At 45.1% G+C, this 18893-nt stretch overlaps 1 protein-coding gene across 1 annotated transcript; it reads left to right on the top strand.

Annotated features, from left to right (window-relative positions):
* The first annotated feature begins 9742 nt into the window (after positions 1 to 9742).
* On the top strand, positions 9743 to 17046 carry Set (SET nuclear proto-oncogene). Its single transcript, XM_078048392.1, has 8 exons — positions 9743 to 10174; positions 11645 to 11702; positions 12335 to 12477; positions 13083 to 13186; positions 13277 to 13390; positions 13915 to 14085; positions 14179 to 14325; positions 15204 to 17046. The coding sequence occupies exons 1-8, from the start codon at positions 10102 to 10104 to the stop codon at positions 15225 to 15227; spliced, it is 834 nt and encodes a 277-aa protein (XP_077904518.1). The 5' UTR covers positions 9743 to 10101; the 3' UTR covers positions 15228 to 17046.
* The last annotated feature ends 1847 nt before the right edge of the window (positions 17047 to 18893 follow it).

An 18893-nucleotide genomic window follows, 5' to 3' on the forward strand; every position in this document is an offset into this window, starting at 1 on the left:
AACATCTTTGTTTGTATGTGGTGCTGAGGATCGAACCCTGGCCGCACGCATGCCAGGCGAGCACACTACCCCTTGAGCCACATCCCCAGCCCCCTAAAAAAACTTAAAAAAAAAAAAAGTGAACCACTCCTGCTCCCTTCTGTATCTGTTTTTTCACCACCCAGCTTCCCCCTCAGGACAGCAACTTGGGAGTCCTTCAAGGTCTTTGTTAAGGCATCAACCATATCAGTGAACATGCTTTTTTTCCCTTCTTTTTTTCCCCAGTACTAGGGATTAAACCCAAGGGGACTATATCACTGAACTATATCCACATTTTATTTTGAGACTGCGCCTTGCTGAGTTGCTGAGGCTAGCCTTGAATTTGTCATCCTCCTGCCTCAGCCTCCCAAGATTATAGGTGTGTGCCACCATGCCTGGTGGTTGTTTCCAATCTTGCTTTTCTGGACCATGTTGCCATGAGTTGCCTTGTTCAGGTGACACCTCATAGCTGTGCAGTGAATATGTTGGTTGAATTGCTAGAAGAGGAATTTCTGGGTCAAAGCTATGGGTTTTTGCACTTTTGATAGATGACCTGATGTCTATGTTGCCCTCCCAGGGAGGGTGTCTCCGTTTAAATTGCCCTTAGTGAAGATGAGACTCAGCTCCTGCCCTCTCCCAGGCAGGATGCTTTCAGGCTTCTGGATATTTAATGAAGCTGATGGATTTAAAAAAAAAAAAAAAGAAAGAAAAGAATGTGGAATTGGGCTGGGGTAAAGCTCAGTGAGAGAATAGGCGTTCATTGCCCAGCATCGGCAAGGACCTGGGTTTGAGCCTCAGTACCACATAAAAATAAATAAAATAAAGATATTGTGTCCAATTACAACTAAAAAAATTAATTTAAAAAATTTAATTTTTTATTTTATTTAAAAATTTTTTTTTATTATTTATTTTTTAGTTTTTTCGGCGGAAACAACAACTTTGTTTGTATGTGGTGCTGAGGATTGAACCCAGGCCGCACACATGCCGGGCGAGCACGCTATCGCTTGAGCCACATCCCCAGCCCCTAAAAAGTTTAATTTTTTAAAAAAGAATTAGGGATGTAGCTCAGTGGTAAAGTGCACCTGAGTATCAGGGGGAGATAAAAGGTGGAATATCAGTGTAGTTGTCATTTGCATTTATCTTATACAGCTCTTTTGAGCTACTCTTCATGAGCAACCCTTCTTTATAGGAACTGTTAGTATTTTCTGTTCTGGCTGCTGTAAGCAAGGGGTTTGGTGTCCTTCACCTTCTAGAAGTAGTCTTTGATGATACTCCCTGAAATCTGTGGCTAGGGATCTGTCATCAATTCTTGCACACATCCTATTCCTGCTTTGGTCATCTGGTCACCCATTCTTTATTTTGGGGGCAGTGCTGCGGGTTGAACCCAGGGCCTTGTACATGGTACGCAAGTGCTCTACCACAGAGCTACACCCCAGTCCCTGGCCACCTCTTTTGTTAGCTGACTCCCAGTGCCATCCACAAGATTTGTCACTTTGTTTCCCACACTGCTTATAGATGATTTCTGGGGGGAAAGAGGAAACGGATAACCCTTGACCTCACATTGAAAATCCTCCAGGTAATCTTACCTGAAACAAGGTAAGGTATCATTATCCATTTTACAGATGCAAACACCAAGGGTTTCACTTGTTAGGAAGCACATCCCTGCCATATGGTGGCTCCAGAATCTGTGTTCTTATTAGTTATTCCCCTCCTGGCCTATCACATCTCCCATGCCTTAGTCTACTCAGCTGTAAAGTCAAGAGACCTGTGACTATAAATGTGTTAGGAGCAGCTGGGCGTGGTGGCACAGGCCTGTAATTGCGGCAGCTCAGAAGGCTTAGGCAGGGGGATTGGGAGAAGAAAAAAAAAAAAAGTGTTAGGAGCACAAAGTCCCTTGGAAGCTCATAAATAGGGAATGGTGGCAGGAGAGGGTCTTCTACATTTTCTTCCACTAGAGAGAGCTCAGATTTCCATTGGCATTGACATCGTGAACCTTTGTCTAAGGCTTATTTTGTGAAAAGCATAATGAATGGTGTACAACACAAAGAAGGGGAAAAAAAAAAAGAGAGAAATTATCATACTATCTCAGAGGTTGCAAAGTCATGGCTCATGGGCTGAAAGTGGCCTGATAACACATTTTGTTTGATATTCAAAATTCATTTAATTAATTAATTAATTTATTGGTACTGGGGATGGAGCAACTCAGTGAGACCCTGTCTCTAAATAAAATACAAAATAGTGCTGGGGATGAGGCTTAGTGGGTGAGTGCTCCTGAGTTCAATCCCTGGTACCCACGTCCCCCGCAAAAAAATGAACAGAAGTGTGCACCTGGTACCCACGTCCCCCGCAAAAAAAACATGAATAGAAGCGTGCACCTCTGGTATCTCATTGACAAAACCAAAGATCTGGTGAACACAGGGTTCACATCTCAAACACAGGGCTGTGGTGTATAGCTCAGTGGTAGAGCACTTGCCTAGCATGCACAAAGCCTCTGGGTTTCATCCCTAGCACCACAAATGAATTCAGTAGATATACTGGTATAGCAAGCCTTTGATTCAGAAACTACCAGGACCCCCAGAGGTACCTAATCATCATGTCCTATCCCCCAAAGTTTTTAAAATATATATCTTTTTGGTACTGGGGAATGAATCCAGAAGTGCTTTACTATTGAACCACATCCCCAGCCCTTTTTATTTTGGGATATGGTCTTGCTAAGTTGCTTAGCGCCTAAGTTGTTGAGGCTGGCCTCAAACTAGTGATCCCCCTGCTTGAGCCTCTCAAATTGCTGTGATTACAGTCCTGAGCCACCCTAATACCCCCCCCCCCCTTTTTGGGGGGGATAATGGGGATTGAACTCAGGGGCATGCAATCACTGAGCAACATCCCTAGCCCTATTTTGTATTTTATTTAAAGTCTCACTGAGTTGCTTAGCGCCTCACTTTTGCTGAGGCTGGCTTTGAACTCTCAATACTCCTGCCTCAACCTCCAGAGCCACTGGGATTGCAAGGCAGCATCTTTCTGCCTACTGTCCCCTTTCTTTTTCTTTTCTTTTTTTTTTTTTTTTTTTTGGTGCTGGGGAGGGAACCCAGGTTCTTGTGCATGCAAGCCAAGCACTCTGAGCTATATCCCCAGCCCCCACTGTCTATCCCCTTTCTTTCTTTCTTTTCTTTTCTTTTCTTTTTTTTTTTTTTTGAGAGAGAGAGAGAGAAAGAGAGAGAGAGAGAGAGGGGAGAGAATTTTTAAAAAATATTTCTCAGGTTTTTTCCCGTGGACACAACATCTTTATTTTATTTTATATGGTGCTGAGGATCGAACCCAGCGCCCCACACATGCCAGGTGAGCACGTTACCGCTTCAGCCACATGCCCAGCCCTGTCTGTCCCCTTTCAATGACATGCTTTCCCCACTCTCCCAAGGCAAGGCTACCCTCACTCTGGACTTTTTTCTCTGTGCAGTATGAGAATTGAACCCAGAGATGCTCTACCACTGAGCTACATGCCCAGCCCTTTTTTACTTTGAAATAAATGTTTGTTGCTTTGTGTCTCATGTCCTTCACTCAACATTGCTTGGCTGGGCAAGGTGGAGCCTCACGCCTATAATCCCAGGAACTAGGGAAGATGAGGTGGGAGGATTGTAAATTCAAGGCAGTTTAGCAATTTAGCAAGACCCTGTCTTAAAAAAAAAAAAAAAAGCCTCGGGATGCAGCTCAATGGTAAAGCACTCTTGATTTCAATACAATGTTGTCGGTTTCGTTCACATCTTTCTTCATAAGCCATAGTTCATTTATTCTCACTTCTTTATAATGTTCCTTTGCGGTGACAATCCTATGATGCATTCTACTGGTGACAGATATTTACATAGTTTCCAGGTTTGGGCCATTATGAATCACTCTTGTACACATTTACCACACATATTTGTGCACGCGTGTATACATTTTCACTGGAAACACAGCCAGGAGTAGAATTGCTGTGTCATAGAGTATGCACACACTCAGCTTCGGTAGACCTGGCACCCAGATCTTCAGAGTGTACCAATCAACCTTCTGTTTGCACTGGGGATTGCAGGCAGGGCCTCCCGCATGTGCTCTACCACTGAGCTACACCCCCACCCCTACTGTTACATTCTTGATTGGGAATCCAGTTTTTCTTCTATCCCTCAAGGGAAGCCTTGAAAGTTGGGAAGGAATCAGCCAGAAAAGGGAGTGGGGGTGAGGTGAATGAAGAACATTCCAGGCAGAGGTGAGCCAACAGCATGTATTTAAATCTGGAGGCCAAAGGGATAAGAGGAGGAGGATGTGCTCTCAGTGGGGCAGGACTGCCTACTGAGGGGACTTGGGAACGGATGGACAAGCGACACGCTGCTGTTTCCCAGGAAGACCCGAGGAGATTACAAAGCCTGGGGATCACTCTTCACAAGAAGTGGCCCCCTCCTCCGAGGCCAGGAGTGCCCCGCTGAGCAATGCAGGAGTGCAACTAACAGAAGTTTATCCTGATTGGAGGGAGGGTGAGGAGGTTGGGGGAAGGGGCGTGGGGTCTTGATGTCCCACTGTCATGTAAATGACAGGCGGGGCGGCTGCAGGGCCGGTTTAAAGCCCCTGCAGCTGGGGCAACCGGTTCTCTGCACTTCTCCCTGGTGAGCTGAGACCTGTGGGTCTGCTCCTTGACTTCCCTCTCAGAATGGCCCCCAAACGCCAATCTTCGCTCCAGTCTCAAACAAAAAAACCCAAACTGCCTGCCGCCCCTGAGAAGGCGAATTCATCGGCCTCTCTGGGTTTGCCGAAGGGAGGTAAGTCCCTAAACTACATTTTATTAGAGATTTAAGGGATTTGCAAGAATTGACTGATTTTTTTTTTCCCTCTTCAATTCTCCTTGAGGTGTGACCCCAAACTCCCCTGAAGGGTTTTAATAAGGGGTGGGTAGATTAGGTTGATGTGAAGCAGAAGGCACAGAACTGGGACGCAGGAGCACCAGGGAGCTCATCTCTTCCCTGAGCTCAGCACAAATGCTGAACTAGTCTCTCCAGCTTCTCAACTCCCTCCTCTAGGGCTCCACCACCAGCCAGGCTGAGGCTTCTCCTCCACAACTGCACACCCAGCCAGATTCCCCAGCACAGGTGGTCAAACCTCTTCCATCCTTTTTGAATCCGTCCACCTCTGTTTCTTGCTGCTGACGCTGGCCCACAACTCTCGCCTGAATTACTGCCACCTCCTCTTTTTATTTTTGGTACTGGGGATTGAACTCGGGGACTCTGGACGACTGAGCCACATCCTCAGCCCTATTTTGTATATTTTTTAGAGACAGGGTCTCACTGAGTTGCTTAGTGTCTCACTTTTGCTGAGGCTGGCTTTAAACTCTCAATCCTCCTGCCTCAGCCTCCTCTTTTGCTCCCAGCTTCCTCTTCTCCCATCCTGCCCTAGCAAGGCCAGTCATGTGACCAACTCCTGGCTTAACTCCCAGTTGCCCTTCAGGTATGGACTAAGACTTCCGGTGCACTACCCGCCAAGTCCCTGCCCATCACTCCAGGTTTATGCTCCTGACACCACCTGGAGGCCTCACTCCAGCACCCTTTAGTTTTTCCTCACTTCCAGGGGCTCCATTTCCTCACCTTTGGGCCTGGGTATCTATGATCCCCCTGCCAGGATCACTCTCTTACCTTTGCAAACCCCCACGAGAGGCCAGCTCTCAGCTCTGGGAAACCCAAAGTCACTTCTTCCAGGCAGTGTCCTCTCAGTCTTAGCCTCTTTGCATCAGGAGTCTCTTTGCCATGGCAGCACCTAGAATCACCCCATCCTGGCCCTGCATCATTACGTTGTTTGATGCCCGCTCCCCACTCACTAGCTGGTTTAACTCTGAGGTGAGAGTTGCATTTCTCAGACACAGAACTTGAACACAGAGTTGACTCTTCTACTGCTTAGTTTTTCTTATATAAGAATGGATATGTAGTAGGCTTTCTGTGGTTGGGTCTGGACAGGTCCACGGCAGGAAAGCAGTCATCAACTTGGCGAGGGTTAACTCTACTTGTGGAAGGAGCACTGGATGTGGAGTCCTCATCTTAATACTCCCATGGGCTTGTTGATTGACTTTACTGAGTCTCAGTCCTTGGCCTTTCAAATGGGTGATGCAGAGGCCTCCTGTCAGCTGATGCCCTGGTGTGGTACTGATAGGGTGTGAAACCTGTCTTGTTAGGTGGGTGACCTAATCTGTGCTTACTCCCTTTTTGGAAAAATGGATTCAGTGGTTCTTACTTCTCATGCTTGCTGAGACATATACCTAAGTAAATCATTTAAGACCGCGGCTGGTGCTCAACCTATCCTCTTGAGATGGGAGGAAATTCCTTCCCACTGTGAGCAGAAAACTTCCCACAGGTGAGTTTTCCTGGTTTCCTTCCATTAGTTTCTGGGATTAAAAACGAGAACAGAGGGATGGAGGGTGCAACCACAGTCCCTCCGAGGTTGTACCACTCAATGTGCACTGGTGACCTGCCAGGCACTGTGCAGAGCACTCCTCCCTGTTCAGTCCTTATGACTGCAGCATGTGCTGATATCCTTATTATACAGATCAGAAAAAGAGCACAGAAATGTGGGGGGTGGCGTTCAAGGCCATCCTAGCTAAGATTTCCCAGCCAGCATCTCTGTGTTCCAGTCATACTGGCTGTGCTGTCCACTCCTCTTCAAAGGAGCTGGGAAGGGAGGCGGAGGGAGGAATACTGAGAGTGAGGTGAGAGGCCAAGGAGAGAATGCAGAGCTGTTGGTGTTGGAGAAGGGGAGAGACCGTGGTGCTGGGAGCGCTGAGTTATCTCTGGCTGTGCCTTGCTCCTCCCTTGTTTACTGAAACTCTGCCCTTTTGCTTTCTCTTTCTCTTCCACTTCCTAGTGTGCTCCTTGCATTCAGTTTGAGAAGTGTTGTGGGAAAGTTCAGGAAGAGGATGGCTCCAGGCCCTATTGGGAGGGTGGGAAAGCCCATTTCCCAATCTGAAGGCACTGTAAGGTTCCTTGGGCCCCCTGAGGATGCTTGGGAAACAGGTGAATCAGGAGCTTGGAGATGCTGTGGGTCACTGGTACTAACCCCTAGAGAGGCTTTGTAGATGAAAATAACAGCAGTGTTTTCCACACCAATTTCAGCTCAAAAGTGGCCCATGAGTAAGACTTGCAGTCTTGCATCTGGAAAAAAAAAATTAGAGTCATATCACCTTTTGTGTAGGTGTGTACCAGGTCATGATGTCAAATGTACATCTTATTGTAGGTCACATTAAAAAAAAACTGAGGGGGGCTGGGGTTGTAGCTCAGTACTAGAGCACTTGCCTACCTAGCATGTGTGAGGCACTGGGTTCAGTCCTCAGTATCATATAAAAAAAATAAATAAGATGAAGTTACAAAGAAAACAAATAACAAAACAAAACTGAGGGGCTGGGTTTGTGGCTCAGTGGTAACAGTACTCACCTTGCAGCACCACATAAAAATAAAAGTATTATGTCCATCTACAACTTAAAAAAATATTAAAACAAACAAACTGAAGGCCAGGCCTGATGATGCATGTCTGTAATCCCAGTGACTTAGAAAGCTGAGGTAGTATGATTGCATGATCAAGGCCAGCCTGGGCACTTGGGAACACCCTGTCTCAAAATAAAAAGGGTGGGATGTAGCTCAGTGGTAAGAGTCCCTCTGGGTTCAATCCTCAGTACTGGAAAAGAGAGAGGGAGAGAGAAAGGAAGGCAGGTAGACAGACAGTTTTAGAGCAAGGGCTTTGTAGTCTGTAAACTTGGTTTAAAATTTTGGTTTTGCCACTTGTGTCAAAGTTCATTTGGGACTAGAGAAATAGCTTAGTGATAGAGTGATTGCCCCACATGCATGGGGCCCTGGGTTCCTTCCAGCACCACAAAAAAGGGGGGAAAACGTTTATCTGTGAAATGTGAACATTAAAATGTATCTTGTATTTTCTGACAATTAAGTGAAAAGTGCATGTAATTATCACAGTCTGTGGTCCTTGGTATATGCCCAAGTGATGTGGCAGAGCAGGACCTGCCCACAAGTCGTAGAATTTTTTTGAAACTCAGTGACATTGATGTCACTCGCTGAAATTGGCCATGGTGAAGCCATTTACATCACTGAAATGAACAAGTGCTATAAATTAGGGGAGGTTATTGTTTGTTTTATCTTTTTCCTTGGGAGCTGATTGTTAGACATTTACCAATTTGTCCTTGGTGCTAATAATTCTTCCTTTAGTTTGTGGTACCAGGGATTGAACCCAGGGATGCTTTGCCACCGAGTTACATCCCTATCCTTTTTTTTAAAATTGAGGGTCTCCCTAAATTGCTGAGGTTGGCCTCAAATTTGTGATCCTCCTGCCTCAATCAGGAATGGCTGGGTAATCCCAGGCTTGTGCCAACCTACCTGGCTCAGAAAACCCTCAAACTTCAAAGAGAGTTGTCAATTTGCAACAGAGTGGAGCCAACTCAATTGAAAACAAGGTTTAGAGGGAAAGATACCATGAATTTCTAGGTTTGGATGAGAGTTTCAGGAAGATCTTTGTATTCTCTAACCACATGGACTGTATGCCACTCTAAATATTTATTGATCACCCACCATGGACTAACTTGAACATTAAATTCAGTGCTTGAGCTTTAAGAGCCCATAATAAAAGTGCTGGAAGGCAAACAACCTAGTCCCAAATTCTGGTTACAAACACCCAGGGAGAGATTTCAGGCATTTCCAGGTCCATGTGTTGAGGCCCTGAAGTGAGAGCAGAGCTGGGGCATCTGTCACTGTGGGAAAGCACTGTTTTAACAGGAATGCCTCTGCTCCACTTGGTAGTTCAAGGCTCTGCTTTAAAAGCAGGTCTTGTTGGCCCATCACATCCTTAATGTGCAAGGGAACTAACACAACCCCTAGAGCTGATGATGCACTCCACGAGAGAGGAACAGGTACTTGGGGTATGGTTTCTTGGTAGCACTAGGCAGTCAGTTGGGTCCAAAGGACCTGTTGGTGTGGTACCTCTTTGCCTTAAGAGGGCTTCCACAATAGTGTGGTCCTGCTTAAGTATGACAGCAGACAACATTTATAATTTCATAACAGAAACGGGTCCTAACAGAAAAGGTGACTTTACTTGCCCAAGGCCATTCAGCCTCCGGGGCAATCGTGGACTGAAACCCAGAAATGACCCTGGGAGTGGACTGGACAGCTTCAGGCTTTGCAAACTGATTCTGGACTGCAGCTTCCCTATCTGGAAAACCGGATGCAGGTGTCGCCTTCTCCCACGAAGAGGCGCCCAGATGCCCCAGCCATGTCCCAGAGTACATAACCCAGGGCGGGTGATTTCCAGGCCCGGATGTGAAGCCAGGCTACTACGAGGCCTGCACTTTCGGGGGTCTGCGAACAACCGCTTCAGCCATCCGCGCCACCCCGCGGGAAGGGAAGCCGCTCCGCCACCACGTGACGCGCGGGCCGTGAGGGGACGCGCAGAACGGCGAGGCCCCGCCCCTCGGGCCGCCGCGCGCCCGTCGCGCGCAAATGTCCCGGGTCGGGCTGGAGAAGGGGAAAGAGGGGGAGGGGAACGCGGCGCGGGGGGCCGGCCCGTACGTCGCGGCGTTCCTTCCTCCCGCCTCTTCGCCAGGCCCTGTGTCTCCTCGACGCGGCCCCGCCCCCTCGTCCCGGCGCCCTAGCCAATGGCGCGGCGGCGCGAGCCTCTCCGGTCGGGGGCGGGGCGTGCGCGCGAGCCTGGCGCGCCTGCGCTCTGCCACCCGCCCCTCGCCGTGAGGAGGAGGTGGAGGAGGAGGCGGCTCGGGGAGAGCGAGCAGCGAGCCGGAGCGCGGAGCGTCAGTAAGGGAGCCTAGCTATCCGCTGCCGCCTCCCCTCCGCAAGCAGGAGCCCCGGCCGGGGCCCGGCACGCCGCCCCCGCCCCTCCCTCGTCGTCAGGCCGCGAGGGCAGCGCGAGCGAGCGAGGGGGAGGGCGAGCGAGCGAGCGCCGGGAGGAGGCGGCCGGACCGAGCGGGCGCCCGCGCGTGTGGCGTGAGGGGAAGCCGCCTGCCCGCCCCCTTCGCCTTCCCTTCTCTCCCCCTCCCCGCTCCCCCCCCGACCGCGGAGCAGCACCATGTCGGCGCCGGCGGCCAAAGTCAGTAAAAAGGAGCTCAACTCCAACCACGACGGGGCCGACGAGACCTCAGGTGAGGAGCGAGCGAGGCGGGGGCCGGCCGCGCCGCCATCTTCGCCGCCTGCCCGGGCCGCGGGCGCTGGCGGGGCGCGGGGGGCGCGCGGCCGGGCGGGGGCCGTGGGTTCGGCGCCCTTTTTTGTGCGCGGCGGGGCCGGGGGCCTGGGTGGCGCCGCGGCGGCGGGCGGCGCTGCGAGGCGGGGGCGCTGCGGCCTGCTCGGCGCGGGCGGAGGAGACCCCCCCTTCTCCCCCCTCCCTTGCTCTCCTCCCCCTCCCTCCCTCCCGAGAAGCCTCTCTTTATTGTGCTCCGCCATGATGCCTCGCTCCCATCAGCCGCCGCCGCCGCCACATGGTGCGGCCGGACGCGGCCCCGCGTTCGGCCTTCCGCGCCGCTGCCCTTCCCGCGCGGCCCACGGCGGCGCCCCCGGCGCCCCCACCCGGGGCCGGTCCCGGCGGCCCGGAGCCGCGAGCTGGGGCGGGGTGGGGGCTCGGAGCACGCGGCGGGCCGCGCGCCGGGCCTGGGCCGGCGGTAGGATGCTCTAACCCGCTCGGGCTCTCTCCCCACGTGGGGAGGCCACCCCGTGGCGCCGGCGTGCGCAGAAGCCTGGCGCGGCGGCCAGCGCGGGCAGGGTCTTCAGCGAGTCTGCGGGACGCCCAGCCTCCTTGGGGAAGGCTCTCCCGGCAGGGGTCCACCGTTCCTGGGATGGTTACCGGAAATGAGCCGCGCGATCAGGCCCCTTCACGCCCACTTAGCTTTGCAGGGTTCGCAGTGTTTCCCGGACAAAAAGGCACCTACTAGGAGCATACCCCCGTTTCGTCCTCTCCCTCCTGCACCTCATAGTTCTCTGATCTCATACTTAGTCCCAGTAAGTGTACTCACAATCGTGCGGCACCGTGTGTGACACCGGTCCAACCTGAATTGGGTTGGAGGCGTGAGGAAGGTCAGATTCGAATCCTGTGGTTCATGTTCTAAGAAGGCAGTGGGGTAGTTCTGAGTTCTTGCCTTTATCGGTGTGTCTTGATGTTTTGGTTGTAATGGGTACTGAGCACAATCTGTAAAAAGTATTGGTTCGATTGATACATTGTAGTGTCCCAATTTATATTGACAGGGATTAGTTTCATATACTAGTTAGCAGCTGTGCTCAGTAATAAACAACAGAAATTTCTGAGGAAGACTGTTCTTCAGCATTCATAACTTGAAAGAGTAGAATTCTGGTCTTGTGAGTGAACTCTTAAAGCACTACAGCAAAACATCTATATATTATTTACTTATTTATTTGAGTAGCCTAGCAGAGACCATGATTTATGAATGGTCTCTTAATGTAAAAGTGACTTTGTCAACTACATGCATGAACACGTGGAGAGCATGCCTTGTAGGCACTTTTTAAAAAAACAGCTTTTCTGTCAGAGTTTGCCTATCATCATAGGCTTTCTTAATGTCAGGAAAACTAGTTTGTCTTATGCTCCTTTTTTTTTTTTTTCCCAGAAAAAGAACAACAAGAAGCAATTGAACATATCGATGAAGTACAAAATGAAATAGACAGGTAAAGTTTTTCATAAGTTTTCTGAAGCACCTTTAATTTCCTGGTAGTCATTGAAACTCTGGTCAGCTAAATCTATATTCTCCAGTGAAAGGGAGCTCATTATGTCTTGGTTGGAAATACTATGTAGATTCATGTTATTTTTCCATGAAATATTTGTACAAATCACAAAAAAGTTTTGATGAAAATACTTTGACCCTGTAATGATTAGTTTTGCTTTTAAAGGCTACAAATTGTCCAAATGGTAGTGTAGTGATTTGTCTTCAGATAGTTTAGCATTATGGCATCAGTGTTGCTCTAACTTGCCTTGCAACTTTGTTACTCAATTAGTAGTTTTATTTAGAAATTCTGCTTTAGGGGAAAGTAAACTTGGAGTTTGCCTGGAAATAGTAAATGAATTAAGTATACAACCTTACCAGAATGTGGAGTTTGAGAATTGTAAGAACTGTTCCTTATTGTTGATAAAATTGCTTTCTCAGTTTTAGTCTAGAGTAAAAAATTATTGTGATTTGGTTATTGAAAGTGGGTATTGTGCAGTCCTAAGGCAAATAAGAATAAATATACATTCTGTAGTCTTCCACATTTTTGTATTTGTTAAATAACCATCATTGTCAATGTCTTTTCATTTACTTCAGACTTAATGAACAAGCCAGTGAGGAGATATTGAAAGTAGAACAGAAATATAACAAACTCCGCCAACCATTTTTTCAGAAGAGGTCAGAATTGATCGCCAAAATCCCAAATTTTTGGGTAACAACATTTGTCAACCACCCACAAGGTATGTTTTGGGTAGAGCACTATTAAAGATAATATAGGATGTTAGTTTATTAGAGTAGAAGATGCTTACTGCATGAGCAGAGTGAAATCCAGTGAATGGAGATGTCTATTTAAAATAGACTATACTCTTAGAACTCAGTTTATTACTTGATGAAAAGTAGGGACCTCACTGGCACTGAACATTTTGGCTTTCTCTTAATAGGTTTATGAAATAAAAAAATGCTCATTAGGGGATGGGGCTGTAGCTCAATGGTAGACCTCTTGCCTAGCACCTGTGAGGCTATGGGTTGGATCTTCAACACCATATAAAAGTAAATAAATAAAATAAAGGTATTGTGTCCATCTACAACAATAAATGTTTTTAAATGCTCATTAAGGGGCTGAAGTTGTGGCTTAGTGGTGGAGTGCTCATCTAGCATGCATGAGGCACTGGGCTTAATCCTCAGCACCACATACAAAAAAAATAAAGATATATGCCCACCTAAAACTAAAAAATAAGTTTAAAAATGCTCATTACGCTGGGAAAGCTTAAAAGGGATCAATTAGATATTATTAATGTTAGCCTCTTTAAAAAAACTTTAATTGGCCTATAATTTGCTGGTCTAGTGTCCGCACTGCTTGGGGAGGAAGATGAAGAGGCGCTGCATTATTTGACCAGAGTTGAAGTGACAGAATTTGAAGATATCAAATCAGGTTACAGAATAGATTTTGTAAGTATGCACAATCTTGTTTGCCACCATGGAAATTAATTTGAGCTTTATTGAACACCTGTTTATTGATTTCTCAATTCTTCATTGCAGTATTTTGATGAAAATCCTTACTTCGAAAATAAAGTTCTCTCCAAAGAATTTCATCTGAATGAGAGTGGTGATCCATCTTCAAAGTCCACTGAAATCAAATGGAAATCTGGAAAGGTATGCTTTAAAGAGTTAATGGACAAAAATAACATTTGTTTATTTTGTTTTGTGAATCCACTTAACCTCGTGCTTTTCTTAAAATATAAAAAATTTCAATGTGTTCAAGCCAAATACAATAGCTTATATGTCTCTTTAGAGCTTGTAAGTTGAAATTTTTTTGCCTTGTGTTGGTGATTGAGCTTTTCAAAGGGCATGAAATTTCTCAAAATCCATTTGAAAGTTAGCTATAATTTGTAATTTGAAAGATTTTCTACTGTATTATTGAGGGTAGTTAAAGTGGGACTGATTTTTATGAAAAAGCTAAATGTAGTTGATATTTCATCTGAGAAAGCAATCTCGTGCAACTTTGTCTCTACCCACTGTATGTTTTATAGTTAATTGCTTTTAGACAATAGTAGTATTTATTCTGAACTCTGATATTTGTGGTGTTCTGTTTTGGGGAAGATTTTTTTCCCCCAACTGTATGGAGTTTAGGTGTGGTAGAGAAATAGCACCAAAAGTTTTTTCTGGTTTCATTTCAGGATTTGACGAAACGTTCAAGTCAAACACAGAATAAAGCCAGCAGGAAGAGGCAGCATGAAGAACCAGAGAGCTTCTTTACCTGGTTTACTGACCATTCTGATGCAGGTGCAGATGAGTTAGGAGAGGTCATCAAAGATGATATTTGGCCAAATCCATTGCAGTACTATTTGGTGAGTTGACAAGTACTGTTGGGTAAATTAACACAAAGAGTACTTGTCTCAATTGTGGAAAAAAATGAGTTCTCGACACTTGTTTTTTTTAAGGTTCCTGATATGGATGATGAAGAAGGGGAAGGAGAAGAAGATGATGATGATGATGAAGAAGAAGAAGGATTGGAAGATATTGATGAAGAAGGGGATGAGGATGAAGGTGAAGAAGATGAAGATGATGATGAAGGGGAGGAAGGAGAGGTAAAATAAAGTTTGGCCAAACCCCAAAAGATAATGTACAAAGGTTTCACCATATGGGGTGGGGTTTTATATATAGTATAATAGAACTGACCTGACATTAAGTGGGAGGATTTGGTGGGAAGATAAGCTATTGCATTGTCTAAGAACTAGAAATGTGGTGAATGTGATGGTGGTTCTTTTTTTCTTTGGTGCTAGGGATTGAACCCAGAGGTGCTTAATTAACTACTAAGCCACATCATTTGCTCTTCATATTTTTTACTTTGAGACAGGGACTTGCTTTGACTTGGTGATCCTCCTACCACAGCCTACCAAGTCACTGGGATTACAGACGTGTGCCACTGTACCCGGCAAATTGGAAATGTTTGCTAAGCTCATATTAATGATTTAACTAGGTCTGGTTTTCTGACCACAAAAGTCTGTCTTTTCCTCTTAGCCAGTACTTAATGAAGCAATATGGGTTTGGTTTTGTGTGTGTGTGTGTGTGTGTGTGTGTGTGTGTGTGTGTGTGTGTGATTTAGATAAAGTATAGAATCCCCCATTCCTTGTTTAATTGCTAGAGATAGAATTTGCATGCTAGACAAGGATTCTACTAAGGTACATCATGAGGGTAACTAAATTTTTAAATGGTTAAATTGGGGTAGACGGGTTGTGTTTAGATTGTTCTGAACTGTACCCAGTGATTTAGTTTTTACTGGGAAGTTATTTTTCTGGAACAATGTCTCTGAATCTTTCAACCTTGATTTAATGCAGATTAATAATACAGTGTCAGAAAATTAGGTGGTACCCAGAGCATATTGCCCTCTTGTTCCATGTGATCCAGTGGAAAGTTAGTGCACTTAGAATTAGCCCTTAAGTTAACTGCCCACTTTTTCTTTCAGGAGGATGAAGGAGAAGACGACTAATTGAACACTGATGGATTCCAACCTTTTTCTTTCTTTCTTTTGTTTTTTGTTTTTTTCTTTCTTTCTTTCTTTTTTTTTTTTTTTTTAATTCAGTCCCTGGGAGCAAGTTGCAGTCTTTTTTTTTCCCCCCTCCCCCCCACCCCCTTGTGCTCAGTCGCCCTGTTCTTGAGGTCTCTTTTCTCAAACCATGCTTCTCAATTTATTTTGGGGGGAAATACCTTGAGCAGAGTACAATGGGAAAAGAATCTCTACACCCTTCTGTTCTAAATTCATTTTTATCCCTTCCTGTCTCAAAACAAAAAACAAAAAACTGTATGGAATCAACACCACCGTGCTCTGTGGGAAAAAAGAAAAACCTTCTGCTCCCTTCACTCTGCTGGAAGCTGGAGGGTGCTAGGCCCCTGTGTAGTAGTGCATAGAATTCTAGCTTTTTTCCTCCTTTCTCTGTATATTGGGCTCAGAGATTACACTGTGTCTCTATGTGAATATGGACAGTTAGCATTTACCAACATGTATCTGTCTACTTTTTCTTGTTTAAAAAAAGAAAAAAAACTTAAAAAAATGGGGTTATAGAAGGTCAGCAAAGGGTGGGTTTGAGATGTTTGGGTGGGTTAAGTGGGCATTTTGACAACATGGCTTCTCCTTTGGCATGTTTAATTGTGATGTTTAACGGACATCCTTGCAGTTTAAGATGACACTTTTAAAATAAAATTCTCTCCTAATGATGACTTGAGCCCTGCCACTCAATGGGAGAATCAGCAGAACCTGTAGGATTTTATTTGGAATTGACATTCTCTATTGTAATTTTGTTTGTTTATTTTTAAATTTTCTTTTTTGTTTTCACTGGAAAGGAAAGATGATGCTCAGTTTTAAACGTTAAAAGTGTACAAGTTGCTTTGTTACAATAAAACTAAATGTGTACACAAAGGATTTGATGCTTTTCTCTCAGAATAGATATACTTTTAATATGACCTTCCAAGTTTGACTTGTATAATAACATCATCGTCAAACTTTGTCACCCTAACTTCGTATATTTTGATACGCACTTTGCAGGATGACCTCAGGGCAATGTGGATTGACTAAAGGGATTTGAATCAATGTCTTAATGTCTCCGTAGCTGGGAAACATGGGTACAATTTGTTATTGGTTTCTGAACATGTCATTTGGGATAGTAGAAACTCAAAACTGAGATATGAGTGATACCCTTGATTTTTATCTCAAATTGGCAGTTTTTAAAGTAGGTCTTCAATTACCTGGATATAGTAGTGCTTTGCTGCCACCATCAAACAGACCTGGTGCTCTAATGTCAAGTTGTTCGTGGGACAGTTGCTGGCATGTCTTCATTGGCTCTATAAAGTGTGGCCAAGAAGATGGGCTCTCAGAGTAAGAAGTCCGTGCTGGTGGTCAGGAAGAACTTTTTGTCTCTTAAGTCCCTGGTATCTGGCATAAATCTCTCCAACGCCAATGTGTGGATCTGGGTGGGATGGTCGACTCTGCTCTGTCTGCTCAATGCTGCTGTGCAGAGAGTAGCATTTTGAAAAGCTACCTAATGCATAAGCTTTTTAATGCTGTAAAATATAGCTGAAATTAAATGCCACTTTTTCAAAGGTGAATTAATGGACAGCCTGGTCAAATTCAAAGCTTTTTGTTGTATAAAACTTTATATATGGAACTATTCCATCAATAGGCAAAGTGTAACCAAAACCTGTCTAGATGGATAGTATGTAATTTCTGCACAGGTCTCTGTTTAGTAAATACATCACTGTATACCGGTCAGGAAATCTTGCTCCAATAAAGGAACATAAAGATTTTTTTTGGACTGGGATCATTCTCCTTGTTTTGTAGAAAAATGTTACTTTCTTTGGATTGGATAATGTATTAGTGACTGGGGAAGGAGGGGGGCCGCTCAAATAGTTTAGTAGGAATTATTCCATAGGTAACAAGGATTGAGCTGGTTGGCACAGAATTTATATATATATATATATATAAATTTTTTTTTTTTTTAATTTTTTTTTGGTAAATTGGGTTTTACCTGGGCTGGTCCTGAACTGGTCTTCCTGCCTCAGCTTCCTAAGTAGCTGAATTGTAAAATTTGTACCTGGCTCATAAAAATGTATTAACATCATAATTGGGTTATTTTTAATAGTTGTAGGCAGACACACTACTTGTTTTTATGTGGTGCTGAGGATTGAACCCAGTGCCTCACATGCAAGGCAAGTGCTCTACAGTTGACCCACAACCCTCGCCCCAATAATCGGGTATTTTTTTATGTTGTCTTAGCATTGACTCATAGAAATTGAGTAATTTATTAATATTTCAGCCTCTGATAGTGTTTCATGAAAGTTATCACTTGCCACACAACTGGTTTTATGTACATGTGAGATTCTAGTTTTATTTTTAATACATATGTATGTCCCTCACCTCCACCCCCAGTAGTGGAGATTGAACCCAGGGGTATTTTACCATTGAGTTTTGAGTTGGGCTCTTGCTAAATTACAGAGGCTAGCCTTATGCTTGTGATCCTCCTGGTTCAGTCTCCTGGAGTTGCTGGGATTGCAGGGGTGACTACCACATGCAGCCAGTTTATATTTCTGAGGAATCTTCTGTTCCCAGGACAGCCTTATTACTGGGCCCAAGCAGTTCTGCCTCAGCCTCCTGAATAACCGGTACTGGGGGCATTGTGCCCAGCTATAACATAATGTTCCTTTATCTTGGGGGGTATATATTAAAAGTTTGGGTCTCTTTAAAGTAATAGTCACCCCCCAACCATTATTGTTAATTCTCTAGATACTCCCTCTGTACAAATCTTGCAAGAGTACTAAGCTGTGGAGAAGCAAAATGGTAATCTTTGGTTCCTGAACACTCCTGGAATATCCATTTTACTTGTGTCCTGTTATAAGAGGGATGCTAGTGTGTATGGGGAAGGATTAAATACATCTCAGAGTACTCTCTTGCTCAAGGAGAAAGAACAAGTGGCCTGATTTAGTAGTTTCCACCTTTGGAGGGTATTGTATATTTTCAAACCTGTGCCATACTTTGCTTAGGAGGGGGATTTAACTGCATGAATTGGGGACGCTAGCTTGCAAGGTATAAACAGTTTCAAAACCTTAAGGAATGCTGTTTAAGACCATTCCTGAAGTTAAAGATGACTTTCTCCAATGATTTAAAAAATAAGATAACTGTTCCCTGACCTCTCTCCATAATAGGCTTTCTTCCCCTTCAGTACTAGGGATTTAATCCAGAGGCACTCTCCCCTACTGTTTTTTGTTTGAGACAGGGTCTTGCAAATTTCTCCAGGGTGATATCAAATTGAGATTCTTCTGCCTCAGCTTCCTGATTTGCTGGGATTACAAGTGTGCACCACCATGTTCAGCTAACATGCAGAGTTTAAATGATCCACAAAATACCTGGATGCTATGTTTGGGTGACAATGTTACTTTGCATTCAATCTACCTATGGGTTTCTAAAAGAAGTTTGTATTATATGGATATTGGGGGTCTTGTAGGTATCAGGACTCAACAATTGTGCATATGGGTTCATTTTAGTAACAATTAGCTTCATGGTTTCACTTAGTTCCCCCCAAAGTATTTACCCCCTTAGGTTTTTGCAATGAACCCTTTAAAAGTGTCACCATAATGCAGTTCTGTTACAAAATGAAGACTCAAT

The sequence above is a fragment of the Ictidomys tridecemlineatus genome, chromosome 4, assembly GCF_052094955.1.
Source record: "Ictidomys tridecemlineatus isolate mIctTri1 chromosome 4, mIctTri1.hap1, whole genome shotgun sequence".
In the NCBI taxonomy this organism is placed as follows: domain Eukaryota; kingdom Metazoa; phylum Chordata; class Mammalia; order Rodentia; family Sciuridae; genus Ictidomys; species Ictidomys tridecemlineatus.